A 20,754-nucleotide genomic window follows, 5' to 3' on the forward strand; every position below is an offset into this window, starting at 1 on the left:
TCCCACAGTGTCACTGTTGCTACAATGGTCTAGACGTGTGAGAGACAAAGAGAGAGAAGTTTTGGAACTTATACAGGGCTCCAAACTGAGACCAAATCGACCTTTTTTTCTATTGCTGCGACTAGATTTTGTTAGAGGTCGCACTGGTCCACCACAGTGCCCAACTAATATGAGCTGAAATTTGTGTTACACAAGAGAAACATGAAATGGCAAACAAAACAAAAGCGGAACGGAACCGAGCTACTCGTTTGAGCTGCGCTGCACCGACTGTTTATCAGCTCGGAGCAACAGTAGACAGCTCATACACGGGCCGGTCTTGATCACGCGACACTGTTACTACACAGCGCTGGGAGATCCAGTAAGAAAGCATTCAAATTTGCAGCAGAATTAGTAACATCGCTCCTGCAAAATCTAGAGGGAAACGGTCGGCTCTGTTATAAACCATAGATATCAGATCAAACAGTGCTGACGAGGAAACCAGGAGAAATATTGTTTGCATGAATAAAGTTCAGGGGTTTCAGTCCACAAAACATTCCCCGTGGATTTATGGTAGCAACACCCCATGTTATTGTGGAAGAAATAGTCTTTGTTTGTTTTTTTAAGTTATTCATTTCAGGGTTCGTACAAGCTTTTAAGAGTGAAATTCAAGCACTTTTCAAGGGCTTTCAAGTGCTTCACACTTTTTCCAACACTTAAAAGCTCTAAATATTATCCAATTTTAATGTTATTTTTAAATGTGATGATTCGCCACTTTGTGGCAAACAAGCACTTTTATTTTATAAAGACATGAAATTACCACTATAATCAGTGAGTGGCAGCATAGGAGCACATATTTGACTTATTAGCCATTGCCACTCCTTACACTCTAAAAAAAAAAAAAAGGTTCTATATGGCACTAAAATTGGTTATTGGCTCGTAATCATAGGGGAAACTTTTTAAGTGCTGTATAGCACCATGCTATTCAGTGGTTCTTCAGCTAAGGCGCTATAAAGCACCACTGACTAAGGTGCTATATAGCACCGCTACCATATAATGAACATGTTAAGATATGGTGCTATATAGCACCAAAAGTGGTTTCTCTATGATTACGACAAAGAACCACTTTTAGTGTCATATATAACCTTTTTTTTTTTAGAGTGTAATAATATATGAAATAAGTAGGAAGTCACAAAGTCTCTTAAAAAAAAACTTTTTTCTCAAATTGTGACTGAATTACAAAGAAAACAAGTAAAGAGTGCTCCTTTTACTATCACTGAAGCTGTCGGTCATTTCAGTGCGATACTATAGAAGAACAACGGTACATATAATAAGAGTAGAATATTTACATTTTCCCAATACATTTTTTTTTTTGCACATTATTGTTGTTAATAAAAGTAAATTTTATCTGCATATCAATTCAAGCTCAGTGCTTCACTGTTAAATGTCCAATAAACAAACAGGATATATTATTAGTAACTGCACTTATTAACAAAACAATAGGAATTTTATGATTAAATTAACTTTATGGTACATTTTCCTCCAGCGCTACCAAATCAGGTGCTGGTGTCACTGCTCTCAAATATTAGTCTGGAGCCCTGTTATATGCAACAAACATCTTCCCTTCACGTTACGATCATAGTATAAAAATCTGCATGTCAATGAGGTTGTCAGATCATGACATGATTGATCACCAAGTCAGTGCAGTCAAATTAGACCATAATCAAACGATTTTGTTATATATTGAATTGCGTGTCCACTGTTTTACCCCCAAAACTTCGAAACAAACTTCAAAAGTAACTTATTGGTTTAATTAAGTATGGTTTGAATTATGTTTAATAAAAAAAGCCTTGCATTAAACAGCACAACCACATGTTATGCAGCCTATCATCAAAATACAGATTCTCAGGTGGTATCTCTGTGTCTATACGAGCCATTGGGAATCGTTTTGGCACACAGAATTCTTCCTCCTGCCATGTGTCATTGTGAAACACAAAGGAGATGAAGCCTCTTGTTTTGCTTCAGAATGTGAAACCCACCCCTGGTAATGTCTAATTAATATCCACTCATTGTGGAATTCTCATCTCCCACAGAGCCACTGAGACCAACATCTGTTTAATCAACATTTTTCCACTGACAACCTCTTGGATGTCGTTCCTATTGTGGTGTGGCAGAGGAATACAAACAATTGAAATTCACTAGATGATCCCAAAAGTTTGCTCCTTTGAGAATTCCCTTGACAAGTTGACAGACAGCACATATCAAAGCCTAGCACAGTGCATTTAGGTGAATAAAGTCCGCTGGCATAAACTTTTCAGATTCAAAAATTGTTTTACTTTTTGTCAAACTTTTTTAAAACTTTTGTTGCACATTTTTTCCCCCTCACACATACTCTAAAACTACCTCCAAACGGAAGAAAGATAATGCTACAGTCACAGATGGCTCCCCGAGGCTTGTAATCAGTTAGCCACACCCGCATGCCTGCCACATGCTTTATTTATCCCACTATGCCCCTTCATCAGCCTTGATTAGACCGCTGGAGTAAAATGTCACATTTTACATACATCCATATTTCAGGCCAACACCAAACCTGACTATGGTTCATAGATGGTCGGGGTGAAATGTCAAGGGATGCACCACTTCCTGCGTGCCCCACTTTGCAATCTCACAAATTCGTCACTTTCAGAGCAAGAGCGACTGTGGAAATTACAGACGGCCTATTCGTTAATACGTGCTAGGCAACCCGAACGCCACAGCCCTAATTGGAGCTAATTGGCTTAGTGTTGCCTGTGTTTCTGGATCAGATAAATAGCAAAGACAACACTAAGTGACACAGTGACCTTTTTAAAGCCTCACTCTAATTAACCTTTTAGATGCATGCAGGTGTTTTTATGTAGGGCAGAGGAAACAAACTTGGCCACAGAAGACTGGAAGGGAATCGTGTTTGCGCTCTGCCACAAACTCCGGCGGAGAGTGTGTCGCCATTACAGCTGCTCGTGAAAGCGTGGATATTAAAACCATAAACTCGAGAGTGTTCCGAGATAAAAAGGTCCTGCAGCCGAGTAATTTTACATCATCATTCAAATCTGCTGCTCATTACCAAAGCTCTCATCTCCACGCATATGGTTTATGGGAAACAAAGCGGCAGGCTGCGCCTCAAGCTTTCCTGATTAAGTTTACCGCAATGTAGTGAGCAGTGTGAGCAAAATAATGAAATTAAAAAAGTTATAATTTCCCTCATTATAGCTCATCGCACGGTTCAATATCCTAGCATGCACCAGCTAAAGAAAGTGCCGGCGTGTTCCAGTAAAAAAGCATTAAAAGTCGATCAGCGGACACAGAATAAAACAGAGAGTTTATATGGATCTATCCATAAACCCTTCAATACCGTCAACCTTTTATTGCGGTTTGCTTAGCGGTCTTAAGAGCTGCCCGCGCACACCCACAATAAAAGCTTTATGCCACTCACAGCTATTCCAGAAACGAAGGCGGTCCCACTTACGTACAGTGACAATAATTTATGAGCGAAAGGGGGAAAGGGGCAGAGAGAAAGTTAGTGTGTGTGATCCGTTAAGCACATAAATGTACATTAATTAATCACTGTGGGAGCTGAATCCCTGAAAGCAAGAGCGGATGGGGTGGCGGTTTTACATGCGAACATTTAAATGCATAAATAATGAAGCACCACAACAGTTTTAAACGCTGTGATAAAATTCTTCAGGGGAACATTCCCGCATTTGGAGTGTTTATAATATGTTTTTTCATTAAATTTCTATTTTGTTTCAATAATCTGGAACATGACTGGACATATTAATGCAATAAAACATCACCACAGGCGCTTTGGTACAATGCTGAGTAAAATCATTCAGTTCAATTATTAATTACCTCATTCATTGCGCAAGGTTATTAATTATGCATGTCCGTCAAAATGCATCGATTAAGCACAATGTAAATGAGGTGGTGTCAAAAAATGCTGCCAAACAGTGAAGGTAATAATATTGCAATTGATTCTCTGTCGTCAGACGACTGCATCAAAGAATTAGCTCTCTTATCTCAGTGCACTCGTTGAAGAGTAAAATTAAAATTCTGCCATCATTTACTCACCCTCACGTTGCTCCAAACCTGTATGACACTCGGTGGAACACAAAAGTTTTTAGTTCATGCAATGGAAGCCAGTGGAGTCTAATGTTGTTTTGGACTGAACTGACTTTCATTGTATGGACAAAAACAAAGTCATACAGGTTTGGAACAACGTGACGGTGAGTAAAATGATGGCAGAAATTGTGCAAATTATCCCTTTAAGAATAAATGAAGCCTTCTTTTCTGGTTGTGCTGTATAATGCAAGGTACCAAGTCTCTCTCTCTCTCTTGACCTAGAATACATAACCGGATAAGCCAAGGGCTTCCTATCTCCCACATACGTTCTCTTTGCATGCACAAAACTAATGTAATGGTGTGTTTAATGAAATGGTAGCGCTAGGAGCACCTCCAAGTGGGTTTGGAGGCCAACAAATCCTCACATCTTACAACACAGAGCCAATGGAAACTCTGAAACTATCTACAACTGGACATTCAATCTCACCGCACAACACCATCAATCACTCATTCTGCTGGGCTTTCAGTATTTCAATCAACAATTTGTGGTTTTGAGACAATCTAAAAGCAAGCTAGTGCTATGATTACACATCTGTCTGGGAAAAGAGAGGCCACTAAATGCTGCCCGACTCTTTATTACTGTCCGAAATGATAGTAGACCGCCCAGAAGTTTGTTTAATGCGTAATTTACCAAAATATCTCAATGATGTAGCACCGCGGAAAGCACCTACTCGTGGTTCCTTGTGGGCTTTGAAAACCTGGAGGAGGTCTGTTACTCATGGGACTATTAGCAGTCCAACAAAGCCATTCGAGGTATATCAAATATTTTTAATGGGCCAAACGTAAGGGGAAAACCCTCATTGTTTTGTATCTCACTTGTTTCCCAGAAATTTTCATAACAGACCCTTTTAGTAGGGCGGTGTTGTTCTTTAAAGAACAAAATAAGAGGTTTGGCAATTTAATAACTCACATAAATGTCATATAATGAGCAAAAACTCACAAAAGAAATCAATGCAAAATGAGACTATGATGATGTTTTGGGTAAACATAGTTATTTCTCTTTGTAAAAGGTCAGGACCGGAGGGTATGTTATGAGTTTGGGGGAAAATGAATCGCCTTGGAGTGGGGAATGGCTACCAGATGGCGTTGTCCTCACGCAGGAGTGACTGGCTGTTTTTACAGGATGGGAATGAGAACAAGCTGGCATGGCTAATGAAGACAAGAGACCTATCCACCTAAAGCTGCTTCAGGCATTCAATATGTCCATATGGAGATGAGCTGCTCTCTGAGGGGTCGACCATTGAGACTACAGCGACAAATACATGCACAACTACCTTTGCTATGACTCGATGTATATATTAAAAAAAGAGAAGAAGAAAAAAAAGATCCCTAGGTCTTAATAACCAGTTTTCTGTAGTAATTTTTATATCCAAATATTGGTAGATAAAAATGCTAGATATGTGCACCCAAATTGCACATTAAATAATGATTAATCATTTGTTATTTACTCAAATTTTTATAAGCAGTCACATATATATATATTCGCTATTTGAGCATTTTCAAGCATTTTGTCTCTTGAATTGCAAATAATTCATAACATTTATTTTAAGAAACATTTGATACAATTTTGTAAAAATGTTCCCTGAAGCTATAATTTTGTTAACCACGGGATAGAACTGCTGTTTTATTTTTGCCAGTAAGATTTTTGACTGATTTCAACATCGATAATAATACAAATAGTTTTTTGAGCAGCAAATCAGCATTTTAGAATGATTTCTGAAGGACCATGTGACACTGAAGACTGGAGTAATGGCTGCTGAAAATTCAGCTTTTCCATCACAGGAATAAATTACATTTTATATATATATATATATAATATTTCACAATATACAGTATTTTTCATCATTTAAAACCCAAACTTCTGAACTGTAGTGTAGCTAACTAGCTAAAGTGTTTTTCAAGAGCGAGTTCTTCCACAAGTGATTTAGGTGCTTTAGGCTTAGAAAAAAATCTGACAATTAACACCCTGGTTAATCACAAAGTGTGAATGCTTTATCAGCAACACTGTCTGCTATAAGATTCTATTCTCTTTCTGTTCTTCACAACTGCTATGAAGTCTTCTCTCATTAACAATGTTACAAAAAAACTCTTCTGCTTCCCCAAGCTCCCGCAGTCCCAAAATACCCGGCAAGTGTTGTGCATTTAATGTCTCTTTGCTCTCGTACATATTGAGAGAGCACTAGACTCCTCCCACCCAGCCCGGTCAGACAGTTTTATTATCTTGACTGATTTTGAGATCTGTACTCACCCGTCCCTTCCATTTTACTGCAGCACCGCCCATCTGAGCAACTACTGCTAATGGTGCACATAAGCAGAGGCCTTTGTGGCGACAATTTTTTTTTATCTAGCCAGCCGATCGAGACATGGGCCACTGTAAATTATCAGTTCTCAGCGCCATAGAGCATTTTGTGGCTTCATGGGTGCATGGTAAATGCACATCGCCAGAGCCACAGTTCCCACTATTCCCCATGCTGACGTTCTGGAGTGCGGTTAGCTCTGCTGATGTCCTCAGACCAGGCCGCGGTCACACGTGGCTCCAACGGGCCTCCAGGGGAACGTGACAGATTGCTCACTCGGTCGCAGAAATGAGCAGAGCACAGGGGTGGAAGTGTGTAGTCGGGGTTCACATGGGAGTGGTGTGACCAGATATGCTGGGTTTTAAACACATTTTCTCACTTACACACAGCAACACTTTCCTTTATAACACAAATGCACAAAAGTAGAATAATAAGAGCTCTGCATTACATGAAGGTATGGTTTGTGGCATCTGGGACATTTTTAAATATCTGGGTTGTATATCATTCAGTATTGAAAATGCCTTTTACAGTTTTTTTTTATTCGCTTTGGTACTATTTTCACAACCAAGGTGTACATTTTCAAAACTCATAGTGCTAATATCACAACAGATCATCAAAAGTGGACTTTTTTCAAACATTTCAGCATATTTTCAAATGTGTTAATACAATACACAAAACCACAAAGTATCCTTTTCACTACACAAAATAAGTGTTTCCTCTTTATAAATGTTTCATTCACAGTAACTGCCTTTCATAAAGCTCTTACTATCAAACTTTTGATTTGCATCTCTTCTCGTTCACTTTAAAACATTTGTCTATTATTTAATCCAACTGATCTTAATGGTTAATCCATGAATCATTTGGTACACCTATAGATTTCTATAGATATTGATTATATAGACATAGTTTCTACTTTGTTTGCAATTTCCGATATGGATAACCATATGTAATGAATTCTTTTTACATTACAAGCGATATATCTTAGATTATAACTACTTTGTCAAAGTGTGTGTGTGTGTGTGTGTGTGTGTGGGGCCTGGTAAACTCTACATTACGGGGACAAAATGTCCCCATAAAAATGGCAATATCCTAAATCCTTGTCCTTGCGGGGACATTTTTTTTGTCCCCATGGCCATGAGGAAACTTATAGATACAGAATGTTTTTTTTGTTGAAAATGTAAAAATGCAGAAAGTTTTGTGTGATGGGTAGGTTTAGGGGTTAGGGTTAGTGTTAGTGTAAGAGGAGAGAATATACAGTTTGTATAGCTTGTAACCATTATGCCTACGTATACCCAGACAGATTATAAGAGTATAAGGGAGAGGAAATAGTCAATGACGGTGTAACATCAGACTGATCAGAAATCAGAAGAAGGGCGACAGATGGCATCAAATATAACATTTTACATTACAGTATGTATGCCATGTGATACTGTAAACAGATTACCATGGTAGAGTCTGCCACATTACTGTAACTCACCCTTATAAAGCTCAACTTTAGATTTGAGTAATATGGTACAGTGAGAACATTTACTGTATTGGCAGCAAACTCTGTTATAGCACAGAGCATCATGGCTGTGTAATAACTTCATCACACCTTTTGATAACACTGAATAATGCTATTACAAACATTATGGATTCAATGACATAAGTTAGGTAATGTAAGTGTATTTTCTAATGAGGCAAATGTAGCCTCTGTTACAGTAGATAATTCAGCAACGAGGGAGATTTGAAACATGTATCTTATATTGTTTTCTGTTGGATGAACTGATTGTTAAAAGTACTAAACTGAAAGAAGATCACACTGTTGTGTTTCAGTGATTAAACCAAATGTTCTCATTATATATTATAATAATCTTGTGTTTGAAACAATGATTACATGGACTGAAAATATGTGCAACTGAATGAAAGCATGAGATCAGGTTTTGAAAGAATGACTAGCTGTGTTACAAGTGTGATCAGTTTGGATTTTTGCACTAAGAGTTTTGAAAATGTACACCTTACTTGTGAAAATAGTACTAAAGCGAATAAAAAAAACTGTAAAATCCATTTCAGTTCCTGAATTTAATTGAGGAAGCGGGCAGAATTGTAAGACAATATTATACAGCATATTTGCTAAATTTGCTTTAAAAAGAAAAGAAAAGAGAAAAGCTATAAAACTTTAAAGCCTCTGATTTTACAGACAGAGAATAATAGACAGACAAGATAGATAGATAGATAGATAGATAGATAGATAGATAGATAGATAGATAGATAGATAGATAGATAGATAGATAGATAGATAGATAGATAGATAGATAGACCCTCACTCCGACTCTTTCTCAACCTTAATGTGGAACAGAGCAGAAACGCCAAGACCCGACAGAGACGAAGAGTGAGAGTCCTCCATCTCTTGCTCCTGGTCCAAGAAGCGTTAAACCGCATTCTGGAGGTTAAGCATCTTGGCTGCGAGAGCTTGTCATTTCTGAAGATGAAGCTCATCCCTTATTCAGCTTCACGGAGCAAACACAGGTGTCATGCTAAACTAATGTGCCCTAAGCTATCTCTTCCAGTAAAACATTACTCATCCCAATCTGCGGGAGCATTTGTTGGCAAGCGACAAGCGCATCAATGCTTACCATCTAACCTTTCCTGTAGATGATACACCTGTCTAAAGATATCCATGGTGATATAAATGCTATACAATCAATGATAAATAAAACAAAAGTCAGACATTTTAAATTGCAAGTTCAGCATATGGTGCCTAATAATAATAATACAGTATAGTTTCACTGTAATTGACAAAAAAAAAATCATGTTTATTGTCTTTTTTTTACAGTTACCTTTCACTCATGTCACCTGGGCGAGGGGGTTGGGGAACTCATACTAACATTTCAGCACTGGATTCCTCCTGTCTAAAAATATGTTCACGGGTCCCTATCGCTTGAGATAATCAAGGGGAATTTGTTTGCGCAGCACATGTGGGCCGCAGCACATGTTCAGGGGCTTCAGAGGTTCTCTCTGTCTCAGGGGCTGTCTTTGGGCTCTCAAGAATAAGGATTAGCTCAAGAGCTCATCCAATTCCCATCTTTTGTTGCACATATTTATGTGTTTTCTTTTCTTTCTCATGTCTCAAAGCTCCTTGCGATGCTCCGGCATCCCACTAGGGGAACTGTTTTTTTTTTCTAGAAACATCCACTCTGATTTTCTAAGTGACAGATTCACCAACAATTTTAGCACTGATCTACCAGGCAAGTGGTCTGGAACTTCTGCTATAAATCAGCCGCTGACACAGACCATAAAAATAAGGGAATTTTGATCATTTCACTGTATGCGTCTAACGGTAAATGTAAGCATACACTAAAGCACTCAAGCCTAACGGCCAGCAAAACTCACCGGACAGACATCAGTCAATCAAAATGGGCAGCAGCGTTTTCTCTGAATGTCCACAATAATCTGTAGCAGCTGTTTAAACATGTCCCACCGAACCGGACCTGCCTTAGAGTAAAACCAGAGCCCTGTTTAACGTCAAAACGTGAATTATTGAATAAACAAATACAGAAGGGAAGCTAAATGCATGTGTGGAATGTAAGAGAGTGGGTACTAACAGCACTGCTTAGGGAAAGAAATATAGAGCAAAGGATGCACGGCCCCTTTCCTGGCTACCTAACGATGCCTATAAGAGACTCTGGGCTATGCATTGGGAGTAAATAGATATATATCCCAAACCCCAGTTCATTCATGACCTTCTACGTGGGCTGCAGTAGTGAAGGTCTGTGTATGCCATAAGATAACACAGAGTAAACAGAATTGCTAATTAGCATTTAACTTCCAGTCACTCGTGGCAGGCATGTGCATTTCTCGCAGCCAAAAGTGATTCGTGCAACCTTAACTGCACGATTCCACCCTTGTAATGATGATGACGGCAGACCTCTCCATCCTCGCAGTGTGATTAAAGCGGTCCATCAAGTGCTGAAGTTAGCGATTTGTCCCGCAAAGACTGTCTCATCATGGCTAATTGTGAGAGATCCTCTCAGGGGCCTCTGCTGGTCTGGATGAAGGAGCTGATTGGTCTGCCATGTGCACGGCCCCTCTGGTTGTGGCCACCATGGATTAAAACAGATCCATAACTCATGCGCACCAGATGGTGGAGATGGGGTCAGCAGCTGGAACAGTGCACGATCAGACTCTACATCTTCCTGGTCCAAAGCTGCTGGTCTTTGGCCAGCTTCATTAAAGCCTGAGGTTGTCTGGCAATTTACAGAGCTGAGAAACAATCCGAATATAGTTGTAATACGGAAAATATGAGCCTTATCCATTCCTACTGTTTCTATGGCTTATCTGAGATACAGTACGCATGGCTCTTTAAAAGCTAGCCTGCAAACTAAAGCCTTTGTTATGATTCACTAAGAATAAAATAAATCCATTTCCTTGTATGACTTCTTAGGAATTGTGTTGGTAGCTAGTTGCAATAATCGACCCTGAAACTTGAAAAAGTTACTCAAACTCAGCAAGTGCCCTCAAAATATAGCAATGCAACTGAAAGTGTTCTGATACAACAACTGATGAAAATTTTCCTCAGCGCTAATGAGGACGACACCAAAAAATTTGAATCATGGTGATAATTAACTGATTTTAATTACAACATACGGTGAAACCAGGGTTTGAAATTACCACCCGCAGGTGAAAATCCATATCAACGCATATCAACACACTAGCCAATTTGGGGGGTTATGATTCATAAAATATGTTCTATCACTTTGCACGGCATTGCTATCAGAGCCCTTCCCCTAAAAGGAGCCTCAAATATTAGCAAAACAACGCATGAAGAGAGTCACACACTGAGACAAATCCGGGCACATTGTTTTCTATGACCATGCTCACAACGACAGCACTTAACTACGACTCCGGCTGTTCAAAATCTTGAAATATGGTCTCGGCCAAATATATGTACGTACTGACTTCAGCCTAGGAGATTGTGAATTAACCATTTTTCAGTAACATGTTTGTTTTTGTGGCTTGAATAAATCTCTTCATATAGAGAAATAATATAGATTGCGTCGTCTCTTTATCGTTTGCACTGTTTTTATTTTCCAAATACCTTAATTCAAATTTATTTCCATTCATGAAACACGAGCAGAACAAATGTAAATCGTTCATCAATCCATTCTGTCGTAAATTTTCAGATTTATAAAAATGTTCGTATTTTTTTTGTTGATACGAAAGAAACGTACACTTTCTCCCTGCCACATGTAAATGGTGAGTAAAACATTTGATTGTTCTGGTTTTTTTTGTTCCTGTCATTTTATCCTTATTTATGTATTGATTTGTAGCTGAGCGTTGAAAACTGTTCAACTTGGGGTAAACGCAGCACTCGTCACTGTCACTTTTTACCCAGCCGTCCAATTACAGTGGAGGAGGGGTGGGACAAATAGCCTACTACACCGACCAACCATCCTACTTGTACAACGATGGAGATGTTAATATTGCTGGTTACTGCATTTTTTATATCCAGTAATATTTTTCAAAATGAGATGGCACATTACTGCCTGGCATTTTCCGTATCATCATAGTGCCTCACAGGTGGAAATACGCTGCACCAAAACGCTCTCAAACGCCACCAGCTGGCTGTTGTCAGAAGAGTGCCTGGCATTTTTTCAGCTGGCTAAAAACGCTTTGGTGGGCACAAGTTAATTGAATATTTATTGTTAGGCATATGGCCAATTAGTCTCTTTAGCATTTATGCAATACACTGGAGCCAAACCTGAGAAGGGAGTCCAGAAGATTCTACAGCGTTCCTGGACACGTAATTTGCGTACTTGTAATTCATAGGTGGGGATTATGCTAATTGTGAAAGAGCGTGCACACAACCTATTTATGAATCTATTTATGTATTTATTAAAATACAAACATTTAACTACCAAATCTGATATTTACGGAGCAGTTGTGAATACGGAGAGAGTTTTTTGGGTAGGTCTGTTTTACGCACAAATTACCACTTACTCATTTATACGATAGGATGAATTTCCATTACAGCAAGATTTTAATGAATAAGAAATGTTTGACAATTAAATAAATATTTTCATCAAAAGACAAAGACTTTGACTAAAATTGCCCAAGTGTGAAATAGGTTCATCATCTGGCTTTATCTGATTCAAGATGCAAAATATGAGAATTAATACTGCAACAACTGCAACTGTTAGCCACTGAGGGTGTCACGACAGGGCATTCACTAAAGCCCATGTGGAAACCAATAGAAAATGTTGCCTGTTTGTCTTTTTATCTGATTTTTCCCCTTGTGCCCTACTGGAAAAAAAAGCAGCATATGTTGTGCTGCAACCATCCATCAATCAAATACAAATGTGCAAACAATGGAGTGTGCCTAACAGCAACACCATCATTGTACAATCATCTTCAAAACTGTCATTTTGTTCATTTCAAGATTTCAAAACACCGTCTTAAAAAAGTCAACTCTTTCACAGTGGACTGTTTCTAACATCTGTCTCAAACTCACCACAGATCTCAAGTTGTTGTCCTTCATCAGTTTGAGGGAGGTTTTGTAGCATGATTCAAGGTCATCTTTTTGGGACTGGCCCAGATTTCCTCTGGTGATTGGCCCGACAGTATGGATCACATCTGGGAGAAGAAAAAAAAAGAAAAAGTAGAGCAGTTTATGCCTTTACACTGTCAAAACGTAAACCTCTCTGTGTATAATTTGTAATGTAAATACATGCCACTGTAGATAACACAAATTTCCAATTAAAACGGTGACACTGCTTAACACCAGGACAAATCCCACATGACAAACAAAAACAAAACAACGCTTCTTGTCAGATCTTCAAAGGCAAGTCGTACAAGAGAATGACAAATAGAACTGTTTCAGAACTGCTGAGGATCATGGGAACGCACATTCCCAATTCTACTGGGTACAAAACAGCTTATATTTCTGACACGTTATCATGCTACATAAACAAGAGTCAACCAACAATGACAAGAACCAACAATGGAACAATGGGGCTGATTTGAACAAGCCAAAAAACTGCCCAAAATCAAGTACATTTATTCAGTTAATGAAATGGAAGAGCAGATAGAAAATCAATTACTCCATCCTTTTATCCTATCTATTCATACATTCATATCTGCTCGTAGCCGCCCTACTGCTGCCTGCGCATAGTAATGTGTTGGGTAGTCAGTCAGTGGCGAGGCTGGTCTGAGGCGAGCAGGCTGAGGGAAGCGGGCTGGTTTAATTAAATCATTGCAGTGATGACAGGGGAGTTAAGGAAGCTGCGCATGAGTCTGAGAGAGAAATAATGTAGCCCTTCCTGCCTGACTCCTCCAGGCCCTGTAAGGTGGGCGGCAGAGGGCAATTAATAACAATAAACAGGTCACTTTGCTGGGTCTGTTCACGTTGCTTTTGTAGCCTTCACTTCCTTTACAGTCAGCATTTTACAAGTGAACAAGCCAACTTTACAGAGTGTTCTGCATAATTCAGAGATTACTATTCTCTTTTTTATTCTATTAATCTGCACATTTGAGATATTACCAAGAGAAAAACAGGGACATTTTAGGCGATATAATGTTTTGTCAGTTGCTTGGTTTTTATTCCTGCTGCATCGTGCTGAGGAACCCTGCCCTTACTGATATCTCATTGGTCCAAACCATGCTGCTCATAACTGTATATTAAAGGGATAGTTCACCCAAAAACGACATTTTTATGTTTATCTGCTTACCCCCAGGGCATCCAAGATGTAGGTGTCTTTGTTTCTTCAGTAGAACACAAATGAAGATTTTTAACTCCAACCGTTGCAGTGTGATAGTCATATAATGCATGTCAATGGGGATATTCTAGAGTATGAGAGCAACGAGAGTAAAAACACAGACATACAATTCCTTATTAAACCATGCGGCTCGTGGCGACACATTGATGTCTTAAGACACGAAACGATCGGTTTCTGCGAGAAACCGAACAGTATTTATGTTATTTTTTTTACCTCTTATCAGAGGAATGTAATCTAGTATTCCCAGTGCCATAACTTCCGGCAAATAAGGTCAAAATACTGGCGAGATCAAAGATATATATACATAGATGCCTCATTTGACCGATCCGCGCAGGCACTAAAGAGGAGTCTATGTATATATCTATGATCGCGCCGGTATTTTGCATGTATTTTGACCTTATTCGCCGGAAGTGATGGCGCGGGGACGGCTAATGCAGAGCCATAGAAAAAAATGAAATACATTTTTAAATATGGATATTTTTCTTACACAAACGCATCGATTCGCTTCAGAAGGCCTTTATTAACATCCCGGAGCTGCGTGGAGCACGTTATTTGACGGACAGATGCCTTTTTTATGGACTTCAAAAACAGAGCAACTATTATACTTGGATTATCCAGAACATTTTTAATACAACTCAGATTTTATTCGTCTGAAAGAAGAATGTCATATACACCTCGGATGACTTGAGGGTGAGTAAATCATGGGCTAATTTTCATTTTTGAGTGAACTATCCCTTTAAATAGCAAATATTTTCAGATTGGCTGCTATTGTGCCATGTTACACAACACTTTTTTTCAGTGTGATCAGACACATTAACCGGGCACACGGCCTCAGCTCTCACAACAGTACTAGCTAGTTAATTTACAACTTTATTATATTCAAGGGGAAATTAAAAAGGGGCTAGTGAACATGACAGTACATCATAAAACACAATAAAAAAGATGAAACGGTATACTACAGAATTCTGTCCTCTCTATCAACATCAGTGTTTGAAAGTACAAATCACTTAAAATATATATTCACAATAGCCGGATCTTCTTTTCTTAGCTTGCAGACATTATGTAAATGCAAAAGGACGAATGAGCAGAAATGTGCAGCTTATTCAAATCTGATCTAAATATAAATGTACTGGCTCATTGCTAATGACAAATTAGAGAAAACAGAAACTGAGAAGTGCACCCTAAAAGTAGCTTTAAATACATCTAAATCTAAGAAATTTCAACCAGGCAGCAAGACAAATAGACAGCCAGAATAATAGCTGTAACTATAGATAGAAATATAGAACGATAGAAAGATGGATAGAAAGATGGAGAGAAATTGACAGACAGACAGACAAACAGACATTCTCTAACTTGTTTATTGTAACGTCATGTTTTTATTGTAATCCTCTCTGTGTTTTGTAAACAGTTACTGTACTGTAATCAAAGATCAGCTGTTAATGCTGTCATAGCGAACGCACAGAGATCGTCACATGTATAAATTCCTCTTTCCTGTACACATCTGTTCAGCTAAAGTCTGTGTACAGAAAGGATCAGGAATGAGAAGTGTGTTTGCATTATTCAGTCAAAGATTTCTATCTTTAGTGGTTCGGCAAATGAGAGCTGGGAGTGTGAGGGGGAGTCTGAGAGCTTTTCTCATTACATAATCCTGTTCTTTATGAATAAAAGCTCAGTCAATTATTGATGTGTTCTCACCAGTTTTTATTTCACTCCACCAATGACAAGCTGCCTTTCAGGGTTTACACAGACAGACACATTTCAATAGCTTCTCGGTCTTTTAAAATGGGACATTTCTAAGGAAGACATGCAGACAGTGTGAAGAGGGACACAAAATAATGCTTATGCAAATTAGAAAACAACCATTACAGCAGAGGTGGACAGTAACTAAGTACATTTACTTGAGTACTGTACTTAAGTACACTTTTTGAGTATCTGTACTTTACTGAAGTATTATTTTTTAGGGATACTTTTACTTTGACTTCACTACATTTGAAAGGCAAATATCGTACTTTTTACTCCACTACATTTCTATCAAGGTGCTCGAAGACGAAAGTCGTTTCTGTAGCAGCTTTGAAAGTCAGTGGATGATTTTTTTTTCTTCTGTAAAAGGTGTTTTTTTTTTTTTTTTTTTTTTTTTGCAGACAGCCTATCAGTAATCACTCATGTAGGGTCATGTGAAGTTTCCTAACAATTTTTTGAACACTGATCAGTTTATAGCAAAATGGAAGAAGACGGTTCCTTGGCACAGTGTGTGCACCCATGGCCATACTTAAAAAGTGTGTTTCAGTTTTCTCAAAAGATTAAAGATTAGTTTTGTTGGTATACACTTGATGCATGTCTCATAAAATGTAAAAAAAATTAAATGTCTGGGAGAAAGAGAAGAGTAAACAGTTGGGAGAATATCGGATGCGTATCAGAGTATAGGGTACATGCATTCCCTGAAATGAAATGAAATGACATTTTGCAGGTTGGGATGTCTGTGAAATGAGTTTAAGGTAGTCGTATGCTGGCAATTCGGATAGAGCATCACTGACTGGCTTAAACCACCATAATGGCATTTATACAACAATAATAAAATAATGCATTGACATACAAATGAAAATGTACTTTTGATACTTAAGTACATTTAAAAACAAATACTTCTGTACTTTTACTTAAGTAAAAATCTGTTTTTAGAACTTTCACTTGTAACGGAGTAATATTTGACCAGTAGTACTTTTACTTTTACTCAAGTAATAGAGTTGTGTACTTTGTCCACCTCTGCATTACACTATTCATTCGGTCACCTTAAAGCACAAAATTCGCAAACTTAACCTAGTATATATTAAAGATCAATAAGGTGTGCGCCTTTCATTTGACAACCCTTGCAATGCAATATTTGTGCGCCGATTACCAACAGAAAAATGTTGGGTCGTTGGTAAACTCTCCCGAGACAAAATCGAGGCATACCATTTATTTCGCTTCACTCGGAACACCGTACCGCATGTTGTTTTGAGGCTTACAGCACTTATATCACATAATGACAATGAGACAAGACAATACTAGCTGCGGTGATCTCTAGGGTCATGGCTACATCAGCAGTGCTGCTTAAACAGCATGCCGTCCAGGGTGTGTGTGTGTGTGTTCTGGCCATAAGTGTGGCCCCTTAATGAGGCTGTAACTATATGAAATATCATCTCTCCCCATACCAGCAGGACCCTGCTAGCATGATGGGACCATAATGTAGCCTGCGCCCAGTTGTTTTCTATGCATAATACATGAACCTCCGGACCACTAGAGCAACAACCCTTCAATTAGACTAGAGGATGGAGGACCAGAACAGACCATTTATAAATTCATGAAACTAAAGCTACGGCTGTACAACGTGTGCATGATATCTACACATGTACAGCCAATCAAGAGGTATTTTTCACTCGAAACAAGAAAAGTGCGTACTTGTTCTCTTGGAACCCCATCTTTAAAAAATAAATAAAATAAATGCATTTATTGGTAGCCATGCAGTAAGTCTGGTTCATGCAGGCCTTAATCAATAGTATTTGTTTTTTCCCTTTATTTAAAGGTCCCCTTCTTCGCGATTCCATTGTTCAAACTTTAGTTAGTGTGTAATGTTGCTGTTAGAGCATAAATAATACCTGTAAAATTATAAAGCTCAAAGTTCAATGCCAAGCGAGATATTTTATTTAACAGAAGTTCCCTTTCAAAGCCTACAGCGAACGGCCGGCTTGGACTACATCCTGGTACTTCCTTCTTTAATTACGTCAGTAGAGCAGTAGAACAGACTAACCTCCGCCCAAAAAGAAACGCGAAAAAGGGGGCGCGGTCTTGTTGCTGTCCCACGTGGAGAAGCGGACGTGTCGCGTGGAGAAAAGGAACTGTTGCGTTGAGTGTGTTTATCGCCATGTCGTCGAGACGCTGTTATTTTCATCCAGGAGTCAAATCACCTTTGTTTGGCTTTCCCAGGGACGCTGTAGAGATTATTGAACGCATACATCTCCCCGTTAAGAGGCGTGACCTTTCCAACGTGCGCTAAGCTGCTGTCAAATCACAACACAGGAACCTCTTTCACGTGCGCTAAGCTGTGGTCGAATCACAGCACGGGAACCGCTTGCACAATCAGAACTCGTTACGTATTTCTGAAGGAGGGACTTCATAGCACAAGGAAATCACCAGCCGTTTTTAGGACAGTGAAAACAGCGGTATACAGATAAGTACATTGTGTGAAAAATACTGTTTTTTTTTACAAGCGAAACATGAACACATGTTATATTGCACACTGTAAACACAATCAAAGCTTCAAAAAAACACGAAGAACGGGACCTTTAAAAAACAAACCAAATATAAAAAAACCCAACAATATTTGCTTTTTCTACAATCTTGCAAAACAAAAATATAAACAGCAGCCGGTAAAAAAATAAAAAACATGAAGTATTGATTCAGCATTAGCATTCATCTACTGGTGTGTAAAACAAGACATGACTGAGACAACGGTAAAAGCGGCCTAAAAAATACCGCCTTGACTATGAGATTAGACAATGCCGAGATGAAAACAATCATTAAATTTACTTATGCATGAATAAGGCCATGTTGACAAAAGATTATCATTACTCTTGCATGGCTAGCTCCAGGATGAATAAATGCAAATGTACACTAAGAAGATGCTTTTATGATGGTCTATTCCTATTCTTTGCATTCACCTGGCAAACAAACAACACCCAGGAGAATATGTATGTTTGGAGGAGACATTAAAAACAACAACAACAATGATTGACAAGTGATGTTTCCCTTCATCTCCATGTGAAGGGAATTCTTAACCACACTCACTCTTAACCATCTCGGCTCTCTCAGCTGAGATGAGGATCACTGGTTCTGGTTATGTGTGAATACAAACGGAATTGCAGGAGCATGGGGCAAATTAGACCTTTCAGACAAGTATATAACCACGGTTTGATATTTGCAAAAGGAACCATCCAACAAAAACATGGACAGATCAACCTTTGAATTCACAGAAAAGTGTGTTTATGTGTGTTCAGGGTTACTGGCAGGTCATGGACTGTGCTTTAGTAAGGAAGTCCACTATGCCCTGGAGATAAACTGGCAATCATAACCCGTAGCTGATGAGCTTCCCCGGCTGCCTTTTTTTCCTCAACCATTTCCATTTGACTTATCTACTGTAATTTCCCACTTGAGGCACTGAGGTGGTCGTATAATTCACCTCATAAAGATATTTAGCCAGCAAGACTGACCAGCACTCACCAGTGTGGAGGGGGGAAAAGAGCCATTATTCTGACTGAGCGATACCTGTGATTGTTTCTTTACGCTTCTGTTTGTGGGAAGTGTTTCTCTCTGTGGGAAGTGTTTCTCTCTACGGTTGTGTTTCGAGTGCTGACCGCTGAATGAACCCTGTGAAGGTACATGTTCAATGGTGATTGCCATTAACAATTACTATGTTTATATGAATTGCAGTAATATGGTGCTTGGTTTACTTACAAATACAGTTCATACAGCTTCAGTGTAAAACGCTATTGATGTTTCTATTCTTAAACATCATGGGGCAAATAAATAAATAGATAGATAGATAGATAGATAGATAGATAGATAGATAGATAGATAGATAGATAGATAGATAGATAGATAGATAGATAGATAGATAGATAGATAGATAGATAGATAGACAGACAGACAGACAGACAGACAGACAGACAGACAGACAGACAGACAGACAGACAGACAGACAGACAGACAGACAGACAGACAGACAGACATGGACGGACGGACGGACGGACGGATGGACGGACAGACAGAACCGTTTTTACTGTCAAAATAAAGGCAGCCTTGGTGACCATAAGTGACTTTTGTAAACATTAAAAAATGTTTCCGACCACCAAATTTTAAATGGTAATAATATAATTGAAATTAATTAAAAAAAGTTACATTTAAATGACTACTGATTACTGATGGTTACTGATTATTGAAGTCCATTTAACCATAACGATTGTTAATTTAGCCTTGCACGTCTGCAGTCTGCATACTTACTATTCTATTCATGTGCGGGCCACAAATCGATGCACACAGATAATGCAACTTGTAACATGGAACCATGCATATTAATACTGAATAATACAAAGGTGCATGCAACTATTTTTCAGGCCCCATTAGCTGTAGCGCAAAATAGACGCCGTTGTTTGGATTGGACTAAAGCGTTCAAACAACCGCCATAGCTTAGTCATGCAAATGAACACAGCTTCGCTTATAATATCCTTTGTGTAAAAGGGACATACCTCCTTTTTTCTAATCTCTGTTATTATTTAGCAGTGTGGGATTTCATTTGCATAGATTTCATAGCTGGTGATAAATATATAATTGAACGAAGAAGAAAAAACAGACACATACAGCAAGAGAGAAACTCGCTGTCAATGCTGAAAGAAGTAAGAATGGAAAGGAGGGGAAAACTTCCCTCTGTACAGCCGTCAAGGATTCTTTTTACGGGAACAGCAGACTGACAACACTGAAAAAAGTAGAGGCTCACTAGGTGTGGTGAGCAATCACCCTCAGGAAGATGTGTCTGCCCCGCA

General features: G+C 38.7%; 1 protein-coding gene across 4 annotated transcripts in view; it reads right to left on the reverse strand.

The window, feature by feature from the left end:
• macrod2 (mono-ADP ribosylhydrolase 2) overlaps positions 1 to 20,754 on the reverse strand; it is a 661,627-nt gene that overhangs the window by 214,837 nt on the left and 426,036 nt on the right. For all 4 annotated transcript variants that reach the window (XM_079842113.1, XM_079842112.1, XM_079842111.1 and 1 more), the window contains exon 6: positions 12,919 to 13,040. In XM_079842113.1, coding sequence (XP_079698239.1) covers positions 12,919 to 13,040 — 122 coding nt within the window. The remainder of the gene's footprint in view (positions 1 to 12,918; positions 13,041 to 20,754) is intronic.

This window comes from Gobio gobio (assembly GCF_949357685.1).
Source record: "Gobio gobio genome assembly, chromosome: 18".
In the NCBI taxonomy this organism is placed as follows: domain Eukaryota; kingdom Metazoa; phylum Chordata; class Actinopteri; order Cypriniformes; family Gobionidae; genus Gobio; species Gobio gobio.